Below are 19,116 nucleotides of genomic sequence, written 5' to 3'. Positions count from 1 at the left end.
GCTAGATCAGAAGACGGGCAGCTGGGACTAGAACCGGTGCCCATATGGGATGCCTGCACTAGAGGCAGAGGATTAACCTACTGAGCCACAGTGCCAGTCCCAAAGTTATGGTTTTCTCACCTATTACAAGTCTCTTCCAATTAACTTTTAACATTCTTCCCATTGGAGCAGAAAACCTATACAATTTGGAAAAGCTGGTGGCCGGCTCAGTGGTGTAGCAGGTTAAATTGCCACCTACAGTGCTGGCATCCCATATGGGTGCTGGTTCAGGTGCTGCTCTTCCTCCCTACTATTATGCTGGAAAACCAGCAGCAGATGGTCCAAGTGTTTGGGCCCCTGTACCCATGTGGGAGACGTGGATGAACTGGCTCCCGGCTCCGGTCTCGCCCAGCTCTGGCCATTGTGGCCATTTGGGCAGTGAATCAGCTGATGGAAGACTTCTCTCTGACTCTCCCTCTCTGTAACTCTGCCTTTCAAACAAACAAACAAATCTTTAAATTTGGAAAAGTCCGATCTCCTAATGATTTGTATATATACTCTATCTACATCTCCTTGACAACCATTTATTACTTCCTCAAGTTAAAGCTATATAGATTCAGAAAATATACTATATTATGCTAAAGAATTGTAATATTCTCCCCAAATTTGTGCATTTCTATAATTCTACAGGCTCGTCAAACAGACTTGTGACTTTGGTTAAGTTCCTTAACTAGTCTTATCTGGAAAATAAGATGGCAGACTAGAAAAATGATTATGATTGCTACCTCTGAGCTCTAAATGTCTAACGAATTCACAGCGATTTCTATGTATATGTCCAGTATTTTTTCATTTAACTCCCCCAAACCATGAAGAATAAGAGAATGAGTAGATAGAAAAAAAGATCTAAAAATGCAGATGAGATCAGTGATGGTGACAGAAGTTAACCTGCAGATATTCCCCAGAATGAAGTTGCTTTTCTAACTACACTACAGCGCCTCACAGAATTTACAAGTTCCCACGACACCTGGTGTGACAGAATGACGACTTACCATTGCACACATGGAAGGACAAGAAACAAAACGAATTGCCTGTACTGAAGAACAGGATAAGCATAAGATGGACTTTCAGGTGGACCCCAATTTACTCTCCCCAACCTGAAGAATGGCTATCTATAAATGGAAGCTTGACTGTAAGCTTTTAGCTTGATGCTTATCATTTTAACTGCCTGAGAGAAAGAACCACAAGAGGCCCTGCTAAATGGACTAAAATACCGCACAGCTTAAGCCCTTCTTAAGTGCCTTACGGTAAGTTGCTAAAAGCTGTTTTGTAACTCCCAACGGTGACGCTCCTCAAGGAGTCACAGGCTTCAAAGCAGAAATATGACAGAAGGCTTCCTGTGGCTTTCCGCCTACCCCACGAGCAAAGCAGTACTGTCCAAGCACCTACCCTTTTTATCCTGTTACAGAGAGGCCCTCAAGCTAAAGACTACAATGATTTTCGGAAATATCATTCCTGTCAGAAGGTGGAGTATATTTATTTATACTGTTCTACCACCTTAAAAGTTTAGGGCAAGGAGGGGCTGGCACTGTGGTGCAGTGGGTTAAGGCCCTGGCATGAAGCGCTGGCATACCACATGGGCGCCAGTTCAAGATCTGGCTGCTTCACTTCCAATCCAGCTCCCTGCTATGGCCTGGGAGAGCAGTGGAAGATGGCCAAGGTCCTCAGGCCCCTGCACCTGCGTGGGAAGACCCAGAGGAAGTTCCTGGCTTTGGATCGTCACAGCTCCAGCTGTTGTGGCCAACTGGGGAGTGAACCAGTGGATGGAAGACTTCTCTCTCTCTGCCTCTCCTTCTCTGTGTAACTCTGAAATAGTGGGGGTAGGGATTCTCCTTTTTGTCATCCTGTTGATTTATCATCCTCTTATTTAACAGAAGTAGATAGCAAATCAACTATCTACCTGCCATGAGATGAATAAAATTACTTTTGCCAGCGCCGTGGCTCAACAGCCTGATCCTCCGCCTAGCGGCACCGGCACACCAGGTTCTAGTCCCGGTAGGGGCGCCGGATTCTGTCCCGGTTGCCCCTCTTCCAGGCCAGCTCTCTGCTGTGGCCTGGGAGTGCAGTAGAGGATGGCCCAAGTGCTTGGGCCCTGCACCCCGTGGGAGACCAGGAGAAGCACCTGGCTCCTGGCTTCGGATCAGCACGGTGCGCCAGCCACAGTGCGCTGGCCGCGGCGGCCATTGGAAGGTGAACCAACGGCACAGGAAGACCTTTCTCTGTCCCTGTCTCTCTCACTGTCCACTCTGCCTGTCAAAAAAAAAAAAATTACTTTTAAAAATAAAAATGGGGTCTGGCGCCGTGGCTTAACAGGCTAATCCTCTGCCTTGCAGCACCGGCACACCGGGTTCTAGTCCTGGTTGCCCCTCTTCCAGGCCAGCTCTCTGCTATGGCCCGGGAAGGCAGTGGAGGATGGCCCAAGTATTTGGGCCTTGCACCCGCATGGGAGACCAGAAGCACCTGGCTCCTGGCTTCAGATCAGCGCGATGCGCCGGCCACAGCGGCCATTGGAGGGTGAACCAACGGCAAAAAGGAAGAGCTTTCTCTCTCTCTCACTGTCCACTCTGCCTGTCAAAAAATAAATAAATAAATAAATAAATAAATAAATAAAAATGGGAGCTAACACACAGTGCTTAATCTATCAGGTCCTGTCTTGTCTTTTTTTTTTTTTTTTTAAGATTTATTTATTTATCTGAAAGAGTTACACAGAGAGAGGAGAGGCAGAGAGAGAGAGAGAGAGAGAGAGAGAGAGAGAGACAGAGATCTTCCATCCACCGGTTCACTCCCCAGTTGGCTGCAATGGCCGGAGCTTTGCTGCTCAGAAGCCAGGAGCCAGGAACTTTCTCCGGGTCTCCCACACGGGTGCAGGAGCCCAAGGACTCGGGCCATCTTCCACTGCTTTCCCAAGCCACAGCAGAGAGCTGGTTCAGAGGTGGAGCAGAAAGGTCTCGAACCGGCGTCCATATGGGATGCCCGCGCGTCAGGCCAGGACATTAACCCGCTGCGCCACAGCACCGGCCCCTCAGGTCGTGTCTTAAATATTTGTTATCACCTTATAGATGAAAAAACTGAGGCACAGAGTTACTTAATGCTTAAATGGCAACAATCTGAATTCAGACATTCTGGCAACGACTCTATACTCTTAATTTCTCATTTGCCTGAAATACTAGATCTGGCCTAAAGGGAACTTTCTATAACATAATAGATAATGAATAAATATCTGAGAAAATTAAAGTATTATTACTGATAGTTGAAAATAATCTGAAAGAACACTCACATCATGAACAATATCACTGATGTTAAGAGAAATTCTGTAATTGAGATTATAAAGCACTTAGTAAGTGTTTTAATTAGATAGTAAAGTATTTGGCACAGTTCTCTATACTACATCATGGTTTAGACAATTCAACAAGGACCGCTAATCAAAATGCTTACACCGGAGCATGCATGTGCTGCAGAGATAAAGCTGCAGCTTGGGATGCCCACATCCCATAATGGGGTCCTGAGGCCTCCACTTTTGATACAGCTTGTTGCTACTGCGCACCCTGGGAGGCAGCAGATAGCTCAAGTGTCTTGGTCCCTGCCACCCATGTGGGAGACCTGGATTGAACTCTGGGCTCCTAGCTTTGCCCTGACCCAGCCCTGGCTGTTGTGGACATTTAGGGAGGGAACTAGCAAATGAAAGCTTCAGCTCCCTGCTAATGCACCTGGGAAGCAGCTTCAACCTTGCTGTTGTGGCCATCTGGGAAATAAACCAGTAGATGGAAGACCTATCATTCTGCCATTCAAATAAATAAATCTTTAAACACAAACACATACAGACACATACAAAGGAATTTAGTTGTTTAGAGAGTAAAAGGAAAATATTTTTATATTTGAGTTACATACTGATTTCTATTACCAGGTGACAGTGCAAATATTCTGGACATCTTTCCTAGATAAAACAGCAAAGCACTACTCTAGTGGCCCACTAGATCTTGATGGTAATAAATATTAAAAATGTTACCTTACTCACCTTCAGCACCCACAGGCTATTTAGACTCACCTTTAGCAAAACAGAAGAATCTGAAAATCTATCTTTCTAAAAGAGGTAGAAAATGAAAGAGCCAGGGTAGGTGAGAGAAAAAATGTGCTGAAATTTTTTTTTTAAAGGCAGAGTGATAGGGAAGGAGGGAGGGATAGGGATATCTTCAATCTACTGGTTCACTTCCCAAAGGGCAGCAATAGGCAAGGCTGGATCAGGCTAAAGTCAAGAGCCAAGAACTCCACCTCGGTCTCCCATATGGGTGCAGCAGCCCAAGTACTCAGGCCATCTTCCACTGTTTTCATTTGTACATTACCAGGGAGCTAGATCAGAAGCAGAGCTGCTGGTGTTATAAGGAGTGGCTTAACTTACTATGCCACAACACCAAGTATATACACACACACACACACATACATATATGTGTGTATATATATACACACATACATACACACACACATATGTGTATGTATATAAAAGATTTATTTATTTGAAAGTCACAGTGACAGAGACAGAGGGGAAAGATGGGGAGAGAGAGGTCTTCCATTCACTTTCCACTCCCCAAGCAGCCACAGTGGCCAGAGCTGAGCCAGGAGCTTCGTTCAGGACTGCCACATAGGTGACAGGGGTCCAAGCAGTTGAACCATCTTTCACTGCTTTCCTCAGCCCGTTAGCAAGGAGCTGGATCAGAAGTAGAGCAGCTAGGACATGAACTAGCACCCACATGGGATGCTGGTGGTACAGGGAATGGCTTTACCCACCACGCCACAATGCTGGCTTCTGCGTTGTACTTTTTAAAAATTTGGTTTAATAATCACAAGGTGTTTATTATCCTCATTTAAAAACTGGGAAAACTATCAGTAGACAAGAGCAGGCAGATTTCCTCCTCATCCCATTCTGTATTTAAAGATACTCTGAAAGCTTCCCAGTTCAGATGCTATAATTGTTTTGTTAATATATTTTTGATGCTGTGGATCTAGTAGCATATAGTGATCATTGGTAGATAAGCAAATTCACCAATGACTTCTATATTGGAGATGACATTAACTTACAAACAGTAATGGTAGGTATCATGGTGCAGCCGGGACTTGAACTGGTGCCATTTTGGGATGCTGGCACTGCAGGTGGCGACTTTACCCACTACGCCACAGTGCCATCTCCACAAGTCTCAATTTTTAAAAGAATGAGAGAGAAAGAGATATCTCCTATCCACTGGTTCACTCCCCAAATGGTCCTAACAGCAAGGCACCAGAAAATCCATCCGGATCTCCCACAAGGGTAGCAGGAACTCAAGTACTGAGTCAGTATCTGCTGACACTCAGGCACATTAGCAGGAAGCTGGATCAGAAGCAGAGCAGCTGTGTCTCAAACCATTACTGCCAAGTGGCAACTTAACCCACTATGCCACATCTGCTTCTCAAGCCTCAATTTCATCATTGCTCAATATGGAGAACAACATTAAATAATCACTAGTCTGTCACTTAGAACTAAATAATTTCTGGCCGGCACTGCGGCTCAATAGGCTAATCCTCCGCCTGCGGTGCTGGCACACTGGGTTTTAGTCCTGGTCGGGGCGCCGGATTCTATCCCGGTTGCCCCTCTTCCAGGCCAGCTCTCTGCTATTGCGCAGGAGTGCAGTGGAGATGGCCCAAGTGCTTGGACCCTGCACCCCATGGGAGACCAGGAGAAGCACCTGCAACGTGCTGGCCACGGCGGCCATTGGAGGGTGAACCAACGGCAAAGGAAGACCTTTCTCTCTCTCTCTCTCACTGTCCACTCTGCCTGTCAAAAAAAACAAAAACACACTAAACCCTAAAAATAAATAAATAAATAAATAATTTCTAAGATTTTAGAGGAGACTGAGACTGGTGATTATTTAATAGGCTTTTTTTTTTGAAAAGAAAAAAAATCACTTTTATTGAGGTATAATTTGCATACAAATAACCCCTTGTAAGTGTACATTTTGGAGCTAGAACTGTGGCAGGGGGGTTAAGCCGCCACCTGCAGTGCCGGCATCCCATATGGGCACTGGTTCTGAGTCCCGGTTGCTCCTCTTCTGATCCAGCTCTCTGCTGTGGCCTGGGAAAGCAGTAGAGGATGGCCCAAGTCCTTGGGCCCCTGAACCCATGTGGGAGACCCAGAAGAAGCTCCTGGCTCCCGACTTCAGCGCAGCTTCGGCTGTTGCAGCCAACTGGGGAGTGAACCTTCAGATGTAAGAAGACAACCCCCACCCTGTCTCTCCTCTGTGTAACTCTTTCAAATAAATAAATAAATCTTAAAAAAAAAGATGCTGCCTGCAGTGCCAGCATCCCATATGGATGCTGGTTTCAATCCCAGCTGCTGCACTTCCAATCCAGCTCCCTGTTAATGCGCCTTGGAAAGTAGATGATGTTTCAACTACTTCTTGAGTCCCTGTACCCATGTTGGAGACCTGCAAGAAACTCTGGCTCCTGGCTTCAGTCTGGCCCAGCCCTGGCTGTTGTGGCCATTTGGGGAGTGAACCAACAGATGGAAGATCTCTAACTCTGCCTTTCAAATAAATCTTTTTTTTTTTTTTTTAAAGTGAGTCATCACTAGTTAATTCCAAGTATCATAGACATAGGGTATTAATAGTTGGCCTTCTGTCTCTTAAATGTCTTAACAATGTGAAAGATATTTAGAAGTTATTTTAAATAAAACACACATCTATCATAAATCGGAAATAAACTTATTTCCTCATGAATCTTTAGAAATTGATGTTGATGGCTTTATTAAACAGAAAACAGTGAAATTATAACATATTACTTAAGGGTCACAACAGTTGTTTTCCTACCATGAATATCTAACAGTAAATAAAGAATGGGATTATTCTCCTATTCTAAGAGGAAACAGGTTTTCCTATAGAAATTATTTTCCCAAGTCTAGAGATAGCTCATCATGGCTTAGGGTAACAAATTAATAATGACATTCAAAGAAAACACACTTAAAGAGATAGAGATAGATACAGAGAAATCCTCCATCCACTGGTTCACTCCCTAAATGCCTGATAGCCAGGGCTGGACTAGGAGCTAGGAGTTCAGACTAGGTCTTCCATATGGGCAGCAGAGACCCAAATACTGGACTCATCATTTGTTGTCTCCCAGAACGCACATTAGCACGAAGCTGAACTGGAAGCAGAGTAGCCAGGATTTGAACCAGGCACTCCAATATGGGATGTGGGCATCCCAAGTCGCAACTTAACTGCTGCACCACACGTTCATCCCAAAAGACATTCTTGTATTAATTTAATTACTCACAATTTTATGAGGTAGAATTTTTTTTTCAAAATAATTTTAAAAGATTTATTTATTTGAAAGGCAAAGAGACTGAGAGACAGAGAGAAAGATCTTCATCTCCTGGTTCAATCCCCAAGTGGCTCTAATGGTTGGCATTGAGCCAGGAGCTTCTTCCAGGTCTCCCACATGGGTGGCAAGGGCCTAAAGGATGCAGACTATCTTATGCTGCTTTCTCCAGGCCATCAGCAGGGAGCTGGATTGGAAGTGGAGCAGCCTGGACTCAAATCGGTGCCCATATGGGATGCCAGCCTTGCAGGCAGTGGCTTTACTTGCCCTATCACAATGCCAGCCCCCAAAATAATTTTTAAAAATGGAAGTGGGGCCAGTGTTGTGGTGAAGCAGGTTAAACTGCTGCTCGCAATGCTGGCATCCAACACTGGTGTGCCAGTTCCAGCTTACCAGTTGCTCTACTTCCAATCTAGCTCCCTGCTAATGTGGTGGAAAAGCGCAAGATGGTCCAAGGACTTGGTTCCCTGCTGCCCACGTGGGAGATGCAGATGGGGTTTCTGGATCCTAGCTTTACCCTGGCCTAGCCCCAGCTGTTGGGGCCATTTGGGGAGTGAGTCAGTGGATGGAAGATCTCTCTGCCTCTGTCTTTCCCTCTTTATACCTCTGCCTTTCAAACAACATTTTAATGAATAAATATTGACATGGACAAGCAAAGAAAAGTTAGGCAAATTGGGAGGCTCAGGTGGAGACACCAAATTAGATCCATTAGAGCTAGAATGAGGAAACTTTTCTACACCATTTGGATATTTATAACATCAGTCATGGGCTACAGAAATTATCGATTTAAGAATTAGCCTGCTGTGGATTTACTGAATTTCAAGTCTCACTGGCAGCTGCTTTGGCCTTGTACAGGCTGGAGGCCGAACATTCCTCACCCCTGCTTTAGAGTATACAGTGCTCTGTTTGCCCAAGAGGAGGATTCTGGGAGTCCACCACAACTTTAAGGTGATATGACTAATGATGCTGTTGGCTAGGCAGAAAGTGAGAGAAAGACAAGAGTTTAAGGATGCTAGAATTGATGGCAAGAATTGCTGTAAAACATTTTAAATTTTTAAAAAGATTATTTATGTATTTACTCATTTATTTCAAAGGCAGAGTGACAGAGGAAGAGAGAGAGAGAGAGAGAAAGTGACCTTCTATCTGCTGGTTTACTCCCCAAATGGCTGCAACCAAGGGGAGGGGTATGGGTATAACAGGAGCTGGTTCTAGCCCAAACTAGAAGCCCAGGATCCCATTAGGGGCAGGGGCCCAAGTACACGGGCCATCCTCAGTTGCGTTCCCAGCTGCACTGCAATATCAAGGAGCTGGACTGGAAGCAGAGCAGCTCAGACAAGCAGTCGGGACTCATAGGGGATGTCAGCATCACAGGTGGCAGCTTTACTGCTGGGTCACAACACTGGCCCCTGGACATTTTTGAAAAGTGCATATAAAATACGTCTCCTAACGGCTGACCTTTGGCTGTTTCAGTAGTCTAACATTCATTACAAAGACTATGGCATTGTGAAGACCTGTAGTTCTGTTCATCTGAAGCTACCTCCATGGTCCTTTACTGAAGCAGAAATTAAAGAGTGCCAAGGCTGAAGTTTGGGACCAAGTTATTAAACCAGGGAGTCAATCACCAAGGACTTTGTTATTTTATTTTGTAACATTATCTATTTATTTATTTGAAAGCGAATCAAATGGCTACAGCGTTTCAGGAGGCACAGGGGCGAGTGCCTTGGTAGCAAAGGTAAAATTACTGGAGAAGACCCAATCAGGTTTTGAGAGCTGCGCAAGCCAAGCTTAGAATTTCCCTTGTTCTTCCTGCCTCGCCTCTACCAGCAGCATCCTCATTTTGCTTCTTCTTGAATTACACATATAACTTGCAAAAAGGAACAAAAAAGCTAGAGAAGCTGCCATCACTGGAGAGATAGTAAAGCTGTCTTTGCACTTTGCACGGTTACACTGAGATGCACAGTGACCCAAGACTGATACCACTGGCCCTGGAAATGACAGGATGAGATCAAACCTCACGAGGCAATGCTTTTCCATAGCTCAGTCATGTGCAGCTTCAATTTTCACTTTCTATATTTAAAGTTAAGGCAGTTTTTGGTGTTTTTCCAGATCTTGGCAATTTCAGTACCTTACTCTCCTTAAATTGCATCCCGTTAGTGAAATGGAGAAAGTGGACTTGGCCTTCAGAGCAGTGTATTCAAATCAAATGATACTCTTTTTTCCCACTGTGGCTAGGCATTCTCAGTGGTCAAACCCTACTCAGCTGTATCTTCCAATCAGCAATGTGTTTGAGTCCTGGCCCCGGGGAAATCATGTACACAAGACCACATGTTCCCTACCCCTCAGGAGGGAGACTGCCAACATTCGAGAGGCAGACACCGACTGACTACACCCTGGGATCGGTGCGTGAGGCTGCTCCAGCAAGAGAAGAGTTTAGAGCTACAAACCGCCCTGAATGGGGAGGAGGTGGTGTGAGGGGGGCAGATTCAGGTGGAGACCCGCGGGAGGGGAATCCGTTGCATCCAGCGTGCGTGCGTGCGTGTAAGGAGGGAGAGGTACGAAGGAAGGGCATTTCAGGCACAGCGACCGTGTGTGTGTGTGTGTGTGTGTGTGTAAGGACCAAGGACCACATCCCACAAGGCCTTGAAGGCCGTGGCAAGGAGCCTGGACCTGATCTCCATCCAACAGGAAGCCGTGGGCTCATCTCAGACCGGAGAACTGCGCGACCCGCTTGTCTCGTTAAAAGATCACGCTTGTAAAACGAGATGCGCGAAAAGAGGTTTTAAACGTTAAGTCGGACGCAGTAACGAAGCCCTTCTCTAGGCCTCGGCTTCTCCCTACGTAAAGCAAGCGGCGTGCGCTAGAAATCATCTCCTTCCCGCTACCATGTGCCCAGGCGGCGAGTCCCGAGGGCGCGGGCCGGAGCCGAGAGCCCCAGGCGGTCCCCGCATTGCCGCCGGCGCCCAGAAACCGCCGCTGGGCGCCCTCGTCAATGAATGGCCGGCCCCGGCCGCGAAGGAGACGCTCGGCGCGCGGGAGCAGGCCCCGACGCCGCCACGGAACGCGAGGAGCCGCGCAGCAGGCCGAGAGAGGCGTCCGGCGAGGACAGCGGAGGCCGGCTCCGCCACAAGCCAGGGCCTCGCGGGCTCCGAGGCGGACCCGGTGTGCTAGGAGGGGAGGCCGAGCGCGGGGCTCCGGGAAGGGTTCCGGCTCCAGGCACTCACCGCAGCCGTCGCCAGGCTGTGCATGTTGGGAGCGGCCGCCGCTCTCCTTCCTCCGCCAGACGCGCCTGACCCCGCGTCTCGGTCTCAACGCCTCTGCCGCTGAAGATGATGAGCCGCCATCCGCCTCCGGCTCGCTCCGCCCCCTCGCAGCCCCTTGACCTCTCACCCCTGACCCCGCCCACACAACCTCTTCCCGCCTCCCGGCCCTCGGCCGAGTTAACAGTCCCAGAGTCTGTCCTTTGCCCCTTAAATTTCAGGACCAGAAGGTCGTCCGCGACCCACTAGTTCCCGCACCCCTCGGCATCGGGCAGGTATCTTCAGAGAGGGGAGTGAACTCTGACCCTCCTCCGGAGGCCAGTGAAGGGCGGGAAAAGCCGGGCGTCCCTCCAGGACAAGTATCGCGCATGCCCGACTGGGCTGAGAAGAAGGGAATGGTGGGAGAACGGAATGCAGCGAAGTGAAAGTGCGCGTGCGTAGTACGGTCACGACAGGGGCGGGGCTATTGGTCCCGGCAGCGTTTGGTGCTGGGGCGGGGCGAAGGCGCACAGGGGGCGGAGTTTGCGGGCTACCGCGCACGCGCCTGCCTCTGGTCGCGTCGAGTGTGCGTACGTGCGTGCGTGCGTGCGTGTTTGCGTGTGGTCATAGTTCCCGCCATCAGCCGCTCTCCCTGACCAGGGGGAGCGAGCGGCCTCGCTCTTTCGGGCCCGAGGTCCTTTCCGTCTTCCCTCCCGGCTCCCCCGCGCCGCGTGGACTCCGTGCTCTTGGCAGGCCTGTCGGGGGCTCCGGACTCTCAGACACAGGTAAGACGCCGGAGTGGCTTCTCCGTGGAGTCGTTCTTTTGGCGCTCCCTTCCCCGTGCGGTCCGCCCACCCGGCGTTCACTCTTGCGGAGTTGGCCCGGCTGACGCTTGGGCCGCCGGAACCCCTGCAAGTCCCCCCGGCAGCACGGGCACTCCGCTTGGCTGTTCCCTGCCGGCTTCCCCTCGCCTTTGACCTGCATGTCACTCGCTCCCTCCGCACCCCGAGCCTGACCCCCTTTTTCTCTGGGACTATCAGCCTTCGCTGCTTGCCCCCCGAGGAGGCCAGCCGGCTCTTCTGGTGACTTCCTTTGCGCTTGTCCATCAGGCCGTGGGCATGACACTCGCTCTGATGAGCATTCCTTACCCGCCTCCGCCTAACTCTTCATTAAAAGGCGTACATCGCGTTTTTGTCGTGCATTTGACTGCTTCCCCTCTGTGGCCATCCGGTCAGTTGTCATTCACGAGAGGAAGCTGTGACTGGTGAGAGTCGTGTGTCCCGGATAGTTACCCTAGCGTGATTTCGCGATAATCCTTCCAACATTTCAGCCCCGTGTAAACGATTTTTGCGGGGGTGGGGGGCCACTGGGAGGCAGTGGCCGTGCCTAGGAGTCTGACCTGAAGAGATACCTAGGAGAGGGTGACAAGGATGTAGCCGGGGGTGCTGAGCTGGAGGTCCGACGAGAGGGGTTCTGGACACACAGACTGTATGGCATCTGCCATGCTGGTAGTAATTGGAGCTGTGCGTGTGGATGAAGTTGCCTCAAGAGTTTAGTGCTAAGGAAAAGTGACCTAGGATGGAGCTCCGAGGCATTCTGGATGTTTAATAACTGGAAAAGAGCAGGGTGAGTCTTGCGAGAGAGGGAAGATCCCTACCTGGTGTTGCGTTAGGCAGAAAGGCTAAGTTGAAGGGCTGAAAAACCCAGCGACACAAGGTAACCATTTATCTTAGTGAGAGATGATTGATGAAGTAAAATAAATATTCGGGCTCAGTCCTAGGTTTTTTCTTACTTTTCCATTCCTCCCTAAGCTTTAAATGCCACTTATGTATTGATGACTTAAGACTTTTTTATTTCCAGTCTCTTCTGTTTTCAGCCCCATATCTAAATATTCAGCTGTCTGACATCTCAACTTGGCTGTTTTCCTAGGAAATTTAAATATAACTCGTCTCTAGCCAGAGTCTTGATCGTTCTCCCCAGACCCAGATTCTTAGTTTTCCATTTCATTCAGTGGCATATGCATGTATCTACTTGCACAAGGTAGAACATCGAGAGGCATTCTTGACTTCTTCCTTGGTTCATACATCGTACACTCTTAAAGTCCTAGTCTACTTCTAGGATATCTGTTTCTTTACATCTTCACAATCACTATCAACTTTTCTTGTTCAAGCCACAGTCCTTTTTCACGTGGTACCTGACTCTCAGTATTCTCACCTGTTATGTGGGAATGTAACAGGAATCCTCACCTTACTAGACTGTTATGAAGATTAAATGAAATAACCCTGGTGGCCGGCGCCGTGGCTTAACAGGCTAATCCTCCGCCTTGCAGCGCCGGCACACCGGGTTCTAGTCCCGGTTGGGGTACCGGCTTCTATTCTGGTTGCCCCTCTTCCAGGCCAGCTCTCTGCTATGGCCCGGGAAGGCAGTGGAGGATGGCCCAAGTATTTGGGCCCTGCACCCGCATGGGAGACCAGGAGAAGCACCTGGCTCCTGGCTTTGGATCAGCGCGATGCGCCGGCCGCAGCGGCCATTGGAGGGTGAACCAACGGCAAAAAGGAAGAGCTTTCTCTCTGTCTCTCTCTCTCACTGTCCACTCTGCCTGTCAAAAAAAAAAAAAAAAAAAAACAACCCTGGTAAACATGGTGCATAGTAAATGGCCAGTAAGCAACAATTGTTCCTGTAGCTATTGTAAGTTGTTATAACATCAATACATGCCTTTTTTAATTGCCCTATTTTCTTCCATTCTTGCTCGTTTACGTTCCCCAAACCCAAACACATCACATCTCTTCTCCACTCGGGAGTAACAACATTTCTTTGCTTGAGACTCAGAAGTGGATTTCCCGATGCTTGCTTAGTGAATTTTGAATAGCAGTCCGAGTCCTCCCTGTGCTCCACGAGACTGTATCCCCTGATTCCTGCTTGTTTACCAGCTTGTCTTGCACCCTCCTCCTTTCCCTCACTAAACCCTACCCATGCTGCTGTTAATTTCCCTCATCACACCAACTTGTTTCCCAGTTCAGGGCCTTTGCACATGGCGCCCCGATTCCCTGGCCTGTCCCAGCATCACCGTCCTGCTCTTCACCTTTTGCTTAAGTGAAGCTTTTTCCCGATGTTCTATTCCCCTCCCATTGTGTCTTCTAGAAATTCCAGCTTACTGATATTCTTGTCATCTCATGACAGACACTTTTCACTGTGCAGAAAAATTCGAGCACATAGAAGAGAAAAACAAAGGGTTTTCCAGCTTTGGATACTGTTAGCATTCTCATAAAATTATTCAGCTTTTAAACTCTTGAATTGGAAATAAACTTTATCTAAATCAACTTCCTTCTCTACTTTCAGTTATAACACTAAAGTGTTTTTACTTTTTAATTTGTTCCATGTCACTAATTTTATCTCCCTTGTACATTTGTTTTATGGATTTTTTTTAAAAGGAAGACCTTTCTCTCTCTCACTGTCCACTCTGCCTGTCAAAAAAAAAAAAAAAAACAATTAAACTTTGAGACCGGTGAAGATAAATAGATAATGCAGAATCCCAAATTTACATTGGTTGGATTATGAAGGCGATATTAAAATTTAATGGTTTGTGTTTTATATTTGGGTTGAAAAATAGGGAATAAGAAATAGGAAGCATGCATTTGGGCTTATTTTCTAGGTAGTGATGAGCTATTAAAAAACAGAAGGGAGTTAGCATTAGTAGCAAGTATTTAGCACTTACTAAATGATTTTATTTTGTTGGAGTACACAAGTTCTGTGTCTGTGAATTATGCTTCCCTCCCCTGTTTAGGGAGGGGAGAGACAGCAAGTGAGTACTTCAGTTGGTAAGAGTTAAGGAGAGTAGGTCTTTGGAAAGGATACTGTAATGTAAATAATTTGTTGGTGGGAGAATCAAGAGGTCAGAGAATAGAAAGTGATGGCCACAGTTCATTGATGAGGGTGAACTATGGTAGTAGTTAAAACTGTGGGCTCTTGTATTTGGCATAGCTTTGTCTTTGACTGATACTGTTGACATAAATTAATGTCTCTCAGCTTGAGTTTTCTCATCCGTAAAATAGAGATAACAATAATCCGTATCCCTTAGGGTGAAAATTAAATGAAATAATGCATTTATGGCATTTAGCACTGTGCATAGTAAATATTACATAATAAATATTAGACGGGGTGATGGCAAAGTGATGAAAAGACTGGATTTTGGATGGATTGAGTATTAGGTTAATATTGGTGCTAAGAGTCCTTAACTGAATCATGGGGGAGGAACAAAAGCAGGGAAATCCAGGACCTTCTTAGTGAAGGCAAAGACTGTATCTTTCTTCTTCATGTGTCCATCTCTCTCTCTTTTTTTTTTTTTTTTTTGGACAGGCAGAGTTAGAGAGTGAGAGAAACAGAGACTGAGAGAAAGGTCTTCCTTTTTCCATTGGTTCACCCCCTAAGTGGCCACTACGGCTGGCGCATTGCGGCCAGCGCACTGCGCCGATCTGAAGCCAGGAGCCAGATGCTTCCTCCTGGTCTCCCATGTGGGTGCAGGGTCCAAGGACCTTGGCCATCCTCCACTGCACTTCCTGGCCACAGCAGAGATCTGGACTGGAAGAGGAGCAACCGGGACAGAATCCATCTCTACCTTAGTGTCTTCAGAGTTTCAAAAGAAAAGTCAAAGCACCAGATTTCCCTGCCTTTTGAAATTTGTATCAACATGTCCTGGAAGTGGTGTTTTAAGACTTAAGGTGTCATTCTGTAACAATGTTTATAAAGTCAACAAAGGAAATACTCTTTTGCATTGACTTGTTAGTTTCAAAATGTAGCGGGAATAAATCTAGACACAAGTTGATCAAGGTGCAAGCTCCTATAGTCCCTCATTTTACACAGCAAAAATATCCCTAAAGTTCTGTTGATCCTGTGTGTGGGGGTGTGTATGTGTTGCTCATCATTTTCTAAATATTTTCAGTAAGTGATTTGTGGTTGATTAAGGGGTTATCATACAAATGCTCACTTTTTTTCAGTTTTAATTTCATGTACTGGATTCTTTTAAAAAGGCACACTTGTATTTTCTTTAGCTGAGCTGATGGCTCCTGGAGAACTGGCCTAGCTGCGGAATATGAGTAGTTTCCCAAGAAGAGTGCATTGCCTTTGGCACAAGGATCAGAATAAAGGTGAATTGTTATTACATAGGGTTTTTCAGTAAAAAACTGAAAAGTAAGTAATGTTTTTGTTTTGGATGTGTTTCCAAAAGTATGCAAATTGGAAAAAATTGACAGTTTTCTGTGTTTATTTTGTAGTAGTAGTTTTATGCTTTAGCATGCTTTCTCAACCTCAAAATGCCCTCTGGGTAAGGATGTTTTTAAACTGGTACCTAAATGTGAGCATTTAAGTAAATATATGGGGTATGGATGCATTTTGCCTGCATTATTGATTGAACTTTCATGGAATGCTCACAGAATTTTTAGTAAGTCTAAAGATTTAGGAAAAGGGGAATCATTTCATTTTAGTTACTCTTTGTCTTCCTCTTGGTGCTTTGATAAGAGAATTAGCATCATGAACTTTAAGAAAACATCCCTTGTCTCGGGTCCATAGAAAGCTTAACTGTTACTGGATCATGCTTCATGCTAAAAAGAAACTTTTTTTCCTCTTTACTGATGATATTATGAATATACAATAGTAACAATTTAGTACAAAATCAGTGAAAGGACTCTACTGAGGCACAAAGAGAAAGTTTTATTATATTGTTTCTGCTAGTTTTGTGTACTGAATCCTTTAGGTTTTTTTCCTTAGAGGAAAGAGATTGCTAGTGGAAATGGTTAAGAAAATGTTCAATATCAGAATTAAAATTTTATAGTTAACCAAAACTCTGCATCAAAATGTTTGAGAGGCATGGAGATTTAGAAAAAAACTGAAGTAACCAGTATTATTTTAAATCTCTCGTATACTTCAATGAACTTTGAAATCTTCATCTCTAAGTTTTATTAAATAAAGTGTTTTAAAATTATGTACTTCTGTTGGAGGAATTTAAGATTACTGATTTTCATGTATGTACATAAAGTAGACACTAAGATAACGGGGATTGGTATTCCCATTTTCTGGCACCTTGAGCAGTAATGACATACAGGGAAAAATGAGGGGAATTTGATGATATCTGACTCTTAATAGGGAGTTTCCTTATTGAGCAATAGCAACATGAATCTCAGTTTGGGCAGGTTTACTAAGTTTTAAATAATGTATTCTGTAACTTATTCTTAAGTGATTCCCCCCGCCCCCCATTGAATTCTTAACATCGTATGAGGGCAGCTTTGCATTTAGTGGAGAAGTTCAGATGCACATAGGAAAAACTGTGATGTCTTCAAAAGATGAGTTATGTAGTTCAGTGCAGAAACGATGCTCTTGGAAAGGACTTGGTAATTATAACCTCATGTTTACCACATAGAGGGTGTTTATGATTACAGTGTCAGCTGTTATATATTTTAGTAGCAAACTGAATAGAATTGATAGTGCTGATTTGTTCATTATTCTCGAATAATGAGTTTCTGTTTCTTGGGTGTCAGACACTGTCCTTGTGAGGAATGCAGAGGTCAAGAAAATATTCTCTGTCTTCAGATAGCAAAGTGTAGAGAGACAGAGGTAAACAACTTATAATACAATGTACTCAATACTGGAGGTAACTGCACAGGGAACAATGCAAGGACAGAAGAGGGTTTAACATTCTCAATATTAGTATGGGAGAGATATCAGTATGGCGGCGGCCATGGGAGGGTGAACCAACGGCAAAGGAAGACCTTTCTCTCTCTCTCTCTCTCACTGTCCACTTTGCCTGTCAAAAAAAAAAAAAAAACAAAAAAACAAAAAAACCATGTTAACAGACTGGTCTATAAACTGTAATGGCTTTATAATTTTTTGATAAATTTTTCATATATTTATATGCCAAAAATTATACTAATACATAAATCTGGTCAGAGTAGGCACTCAAAAAAATTTCAATGAGTAAATAATAGATGACTTATGATGCATTACACTCTAGAACTCTTCAGTGTATTTTCACATCTTTTGTTGTGTCCTCTGCCATTTTTTTTTTAAACAGTATTTTTTTTTCACTTTGTGTTGCTATATGGGGGCAAACTGTTGAAATCGTTACCTAATTTATACTAAACTGATCTTTTGTATATAAAGAGAATTGAAAATGAATCATGATGTGATTGGAAGGGGAGAGGGAGCGGGAAAGGGGAGGGTTATGGGTGGGAGGGAAGTTTTGGGAGGGGGAAGCCATTGTAACCCATGAGCTGTACTTTGGAAATTTATATTCATTAAATAAAAGTTAAAAAAAAAATCTGTAGCTCTACCTTTCAAATAAATAAAAGTAAAATCTTTAAAAATAAAAATAAAAAGATTTATTTACTTGAAAGGTAGCGTTATAGAGAGGCAGAGGCACAGAGAGAAGTCTTCCATCAGCTGGTTCCCTCTCCAAATGGTTGCAACAGCTGGAGCTGAGCTGAGCTGAAGACAGGAGCTTCTTCCAGGTCGCCCGCATGGGTGCAGGGGCCCAAGCACTTGGCCATCTACTACTGCTTTCCCACACCATAGCAGAGAGCTGGATCAGAGTGGAGCAGCTAGGACTCGAACTGGTACCTGATGCCAGTGCTGCAGGCAGGGGCTTAGCCTACCACATCACAGTGCCGGCCCTGTCCTCTGTCATTTTACATATAGTAACTAGAAGCCTTTTGAACAGGAGGCCTCAGGCTGTATCCTACCTGCAGCTGAGTTTGATTTGTAGCTTTTAAATCTAAATTTAAATTCATTGTACACAATAAAAAGTGGACCATTTTATATGGTTTGTCTTTTTTTTTTTTTTGAAAAATTAGCAAATCTGGCAGTACTAGGTTCACTTTTTTTTTTTTAAGAATTATTTTATTTATTTGAAAGAGTTACAGAGAGAGAGAGAGCCAGACAGAGAGAGATGTCTTCCATTCCAACTTTTCACTCCCCAAATGACCTCAATGGCCAGAGCTGAGCTGATGCAAAGCCAGGAGCCAGGAAATTCTTCTGAGCTCCCATGCGGGTACAGGGGCCCAAGGACTTGGACCATCTTCTACTGCTTTCCCAGGCCATAGCAGGGAGCTGGATCGGAAGAGGAGTAGCTGGGACTTGAACTGGTCATGTAGGTGCCCACTGCAGGCTGGTGCACCGGCCCTAGGTTCACTATTTCTACATGAGACTAATTGTCTAGATTGAGTAACAGTCATGTTTTGCCTGCCTAAGTAATTTCTGTTATCTGCCTAGCCCTACAGGCAGTTGAGTTGATAACCCCCGTTTAACATTTATTAAGATCTGGGGGCTGGCATTATGGTATAGCAGGGTAAGCTGCTGCTGAATGCCCAATTTGCTCATGTCCTGGCTGCTTCACTTCTGATCCAGCTCCCTGCTGATGTGCCTGGGAAAACAGCAGAAGATGGTTCAGGTGCATGGGCCCCTGGTACCCATGTGGGAGATCCAAATGAAGTTCCAGGCTTCTGGCTCTGTCCTG

General features: G+C 45.5%; 2 protein-coding genes across 9 annotated transcripts in view; one reads left to right on the top strand and one right to left on the bottom strand.

The window, feature by feature from the left end:
- Positions 1–10,761, bottom strand: part of CNOT9 (CCR4-NOT transcription complex subunit 9) — a 28,440-nt gene extending 17,679 nt beyond the window's left edge. Inside the window, exon 1 of one of the 2 annotated variants that reach the window (XM_062191983.1) lies at positions 10,599–10,761. In XM_062191983.1, coding sequence (XP_062047967.1) covers positions 10,599–10,622 — 24 coding nt within the window. In that variant the 5' untranslated portion in view covers positions 10,623–10,761. The remainder of the gene's footprint in view (positions 1–10,598) is intronic. The other variant, XM_062191974.1, reaches the window with a different exon arrangement.
- Positions 10,762–11,237: 476 nt separating this feature from the next.
- The window catches only part of USP37 (ubiquitin specific peptidase 37), a 97,773-nt gene continuing 89,894 nt past the window's right edge, over positions 11,238–19,116 (top strand). For 6 of the 7 annotated variants that reach the window (XM_062191781.1, XM_062191773.1, XM_062191766.1 and 3 more), the window contains exons 1-2: positions 11,238–11,398; positions 15,662–15,800. The gene's annotated coding sequence lies outside the window, so the exon portion shown is untranslated. The remainder of the gene's footprint in view (positions 11,399–15,661; positions 15,801–19,116) is intronic. The other variant, XM_062191736.1, reaches the window with a different exon arrangement.

This window comes from Lepus europaeus, chromosome 1, assembly GCF_033115175.1.
Source record: "Lepus europaeus isolate LE1 chromosome 1, mLepTim1.pri, whole genome shotgun sequence".
NCBI lineage: Eukaryota > Metazoa > Chordata > Mammalia > Lagomorpha > Leporidae > Lepus > Lepus europaeus.
The sequence above is the reverse complement of the archived record's forward strand: the minus strand, read 5'-3'. Positions and strand labels throughout refer to the sequence as shown.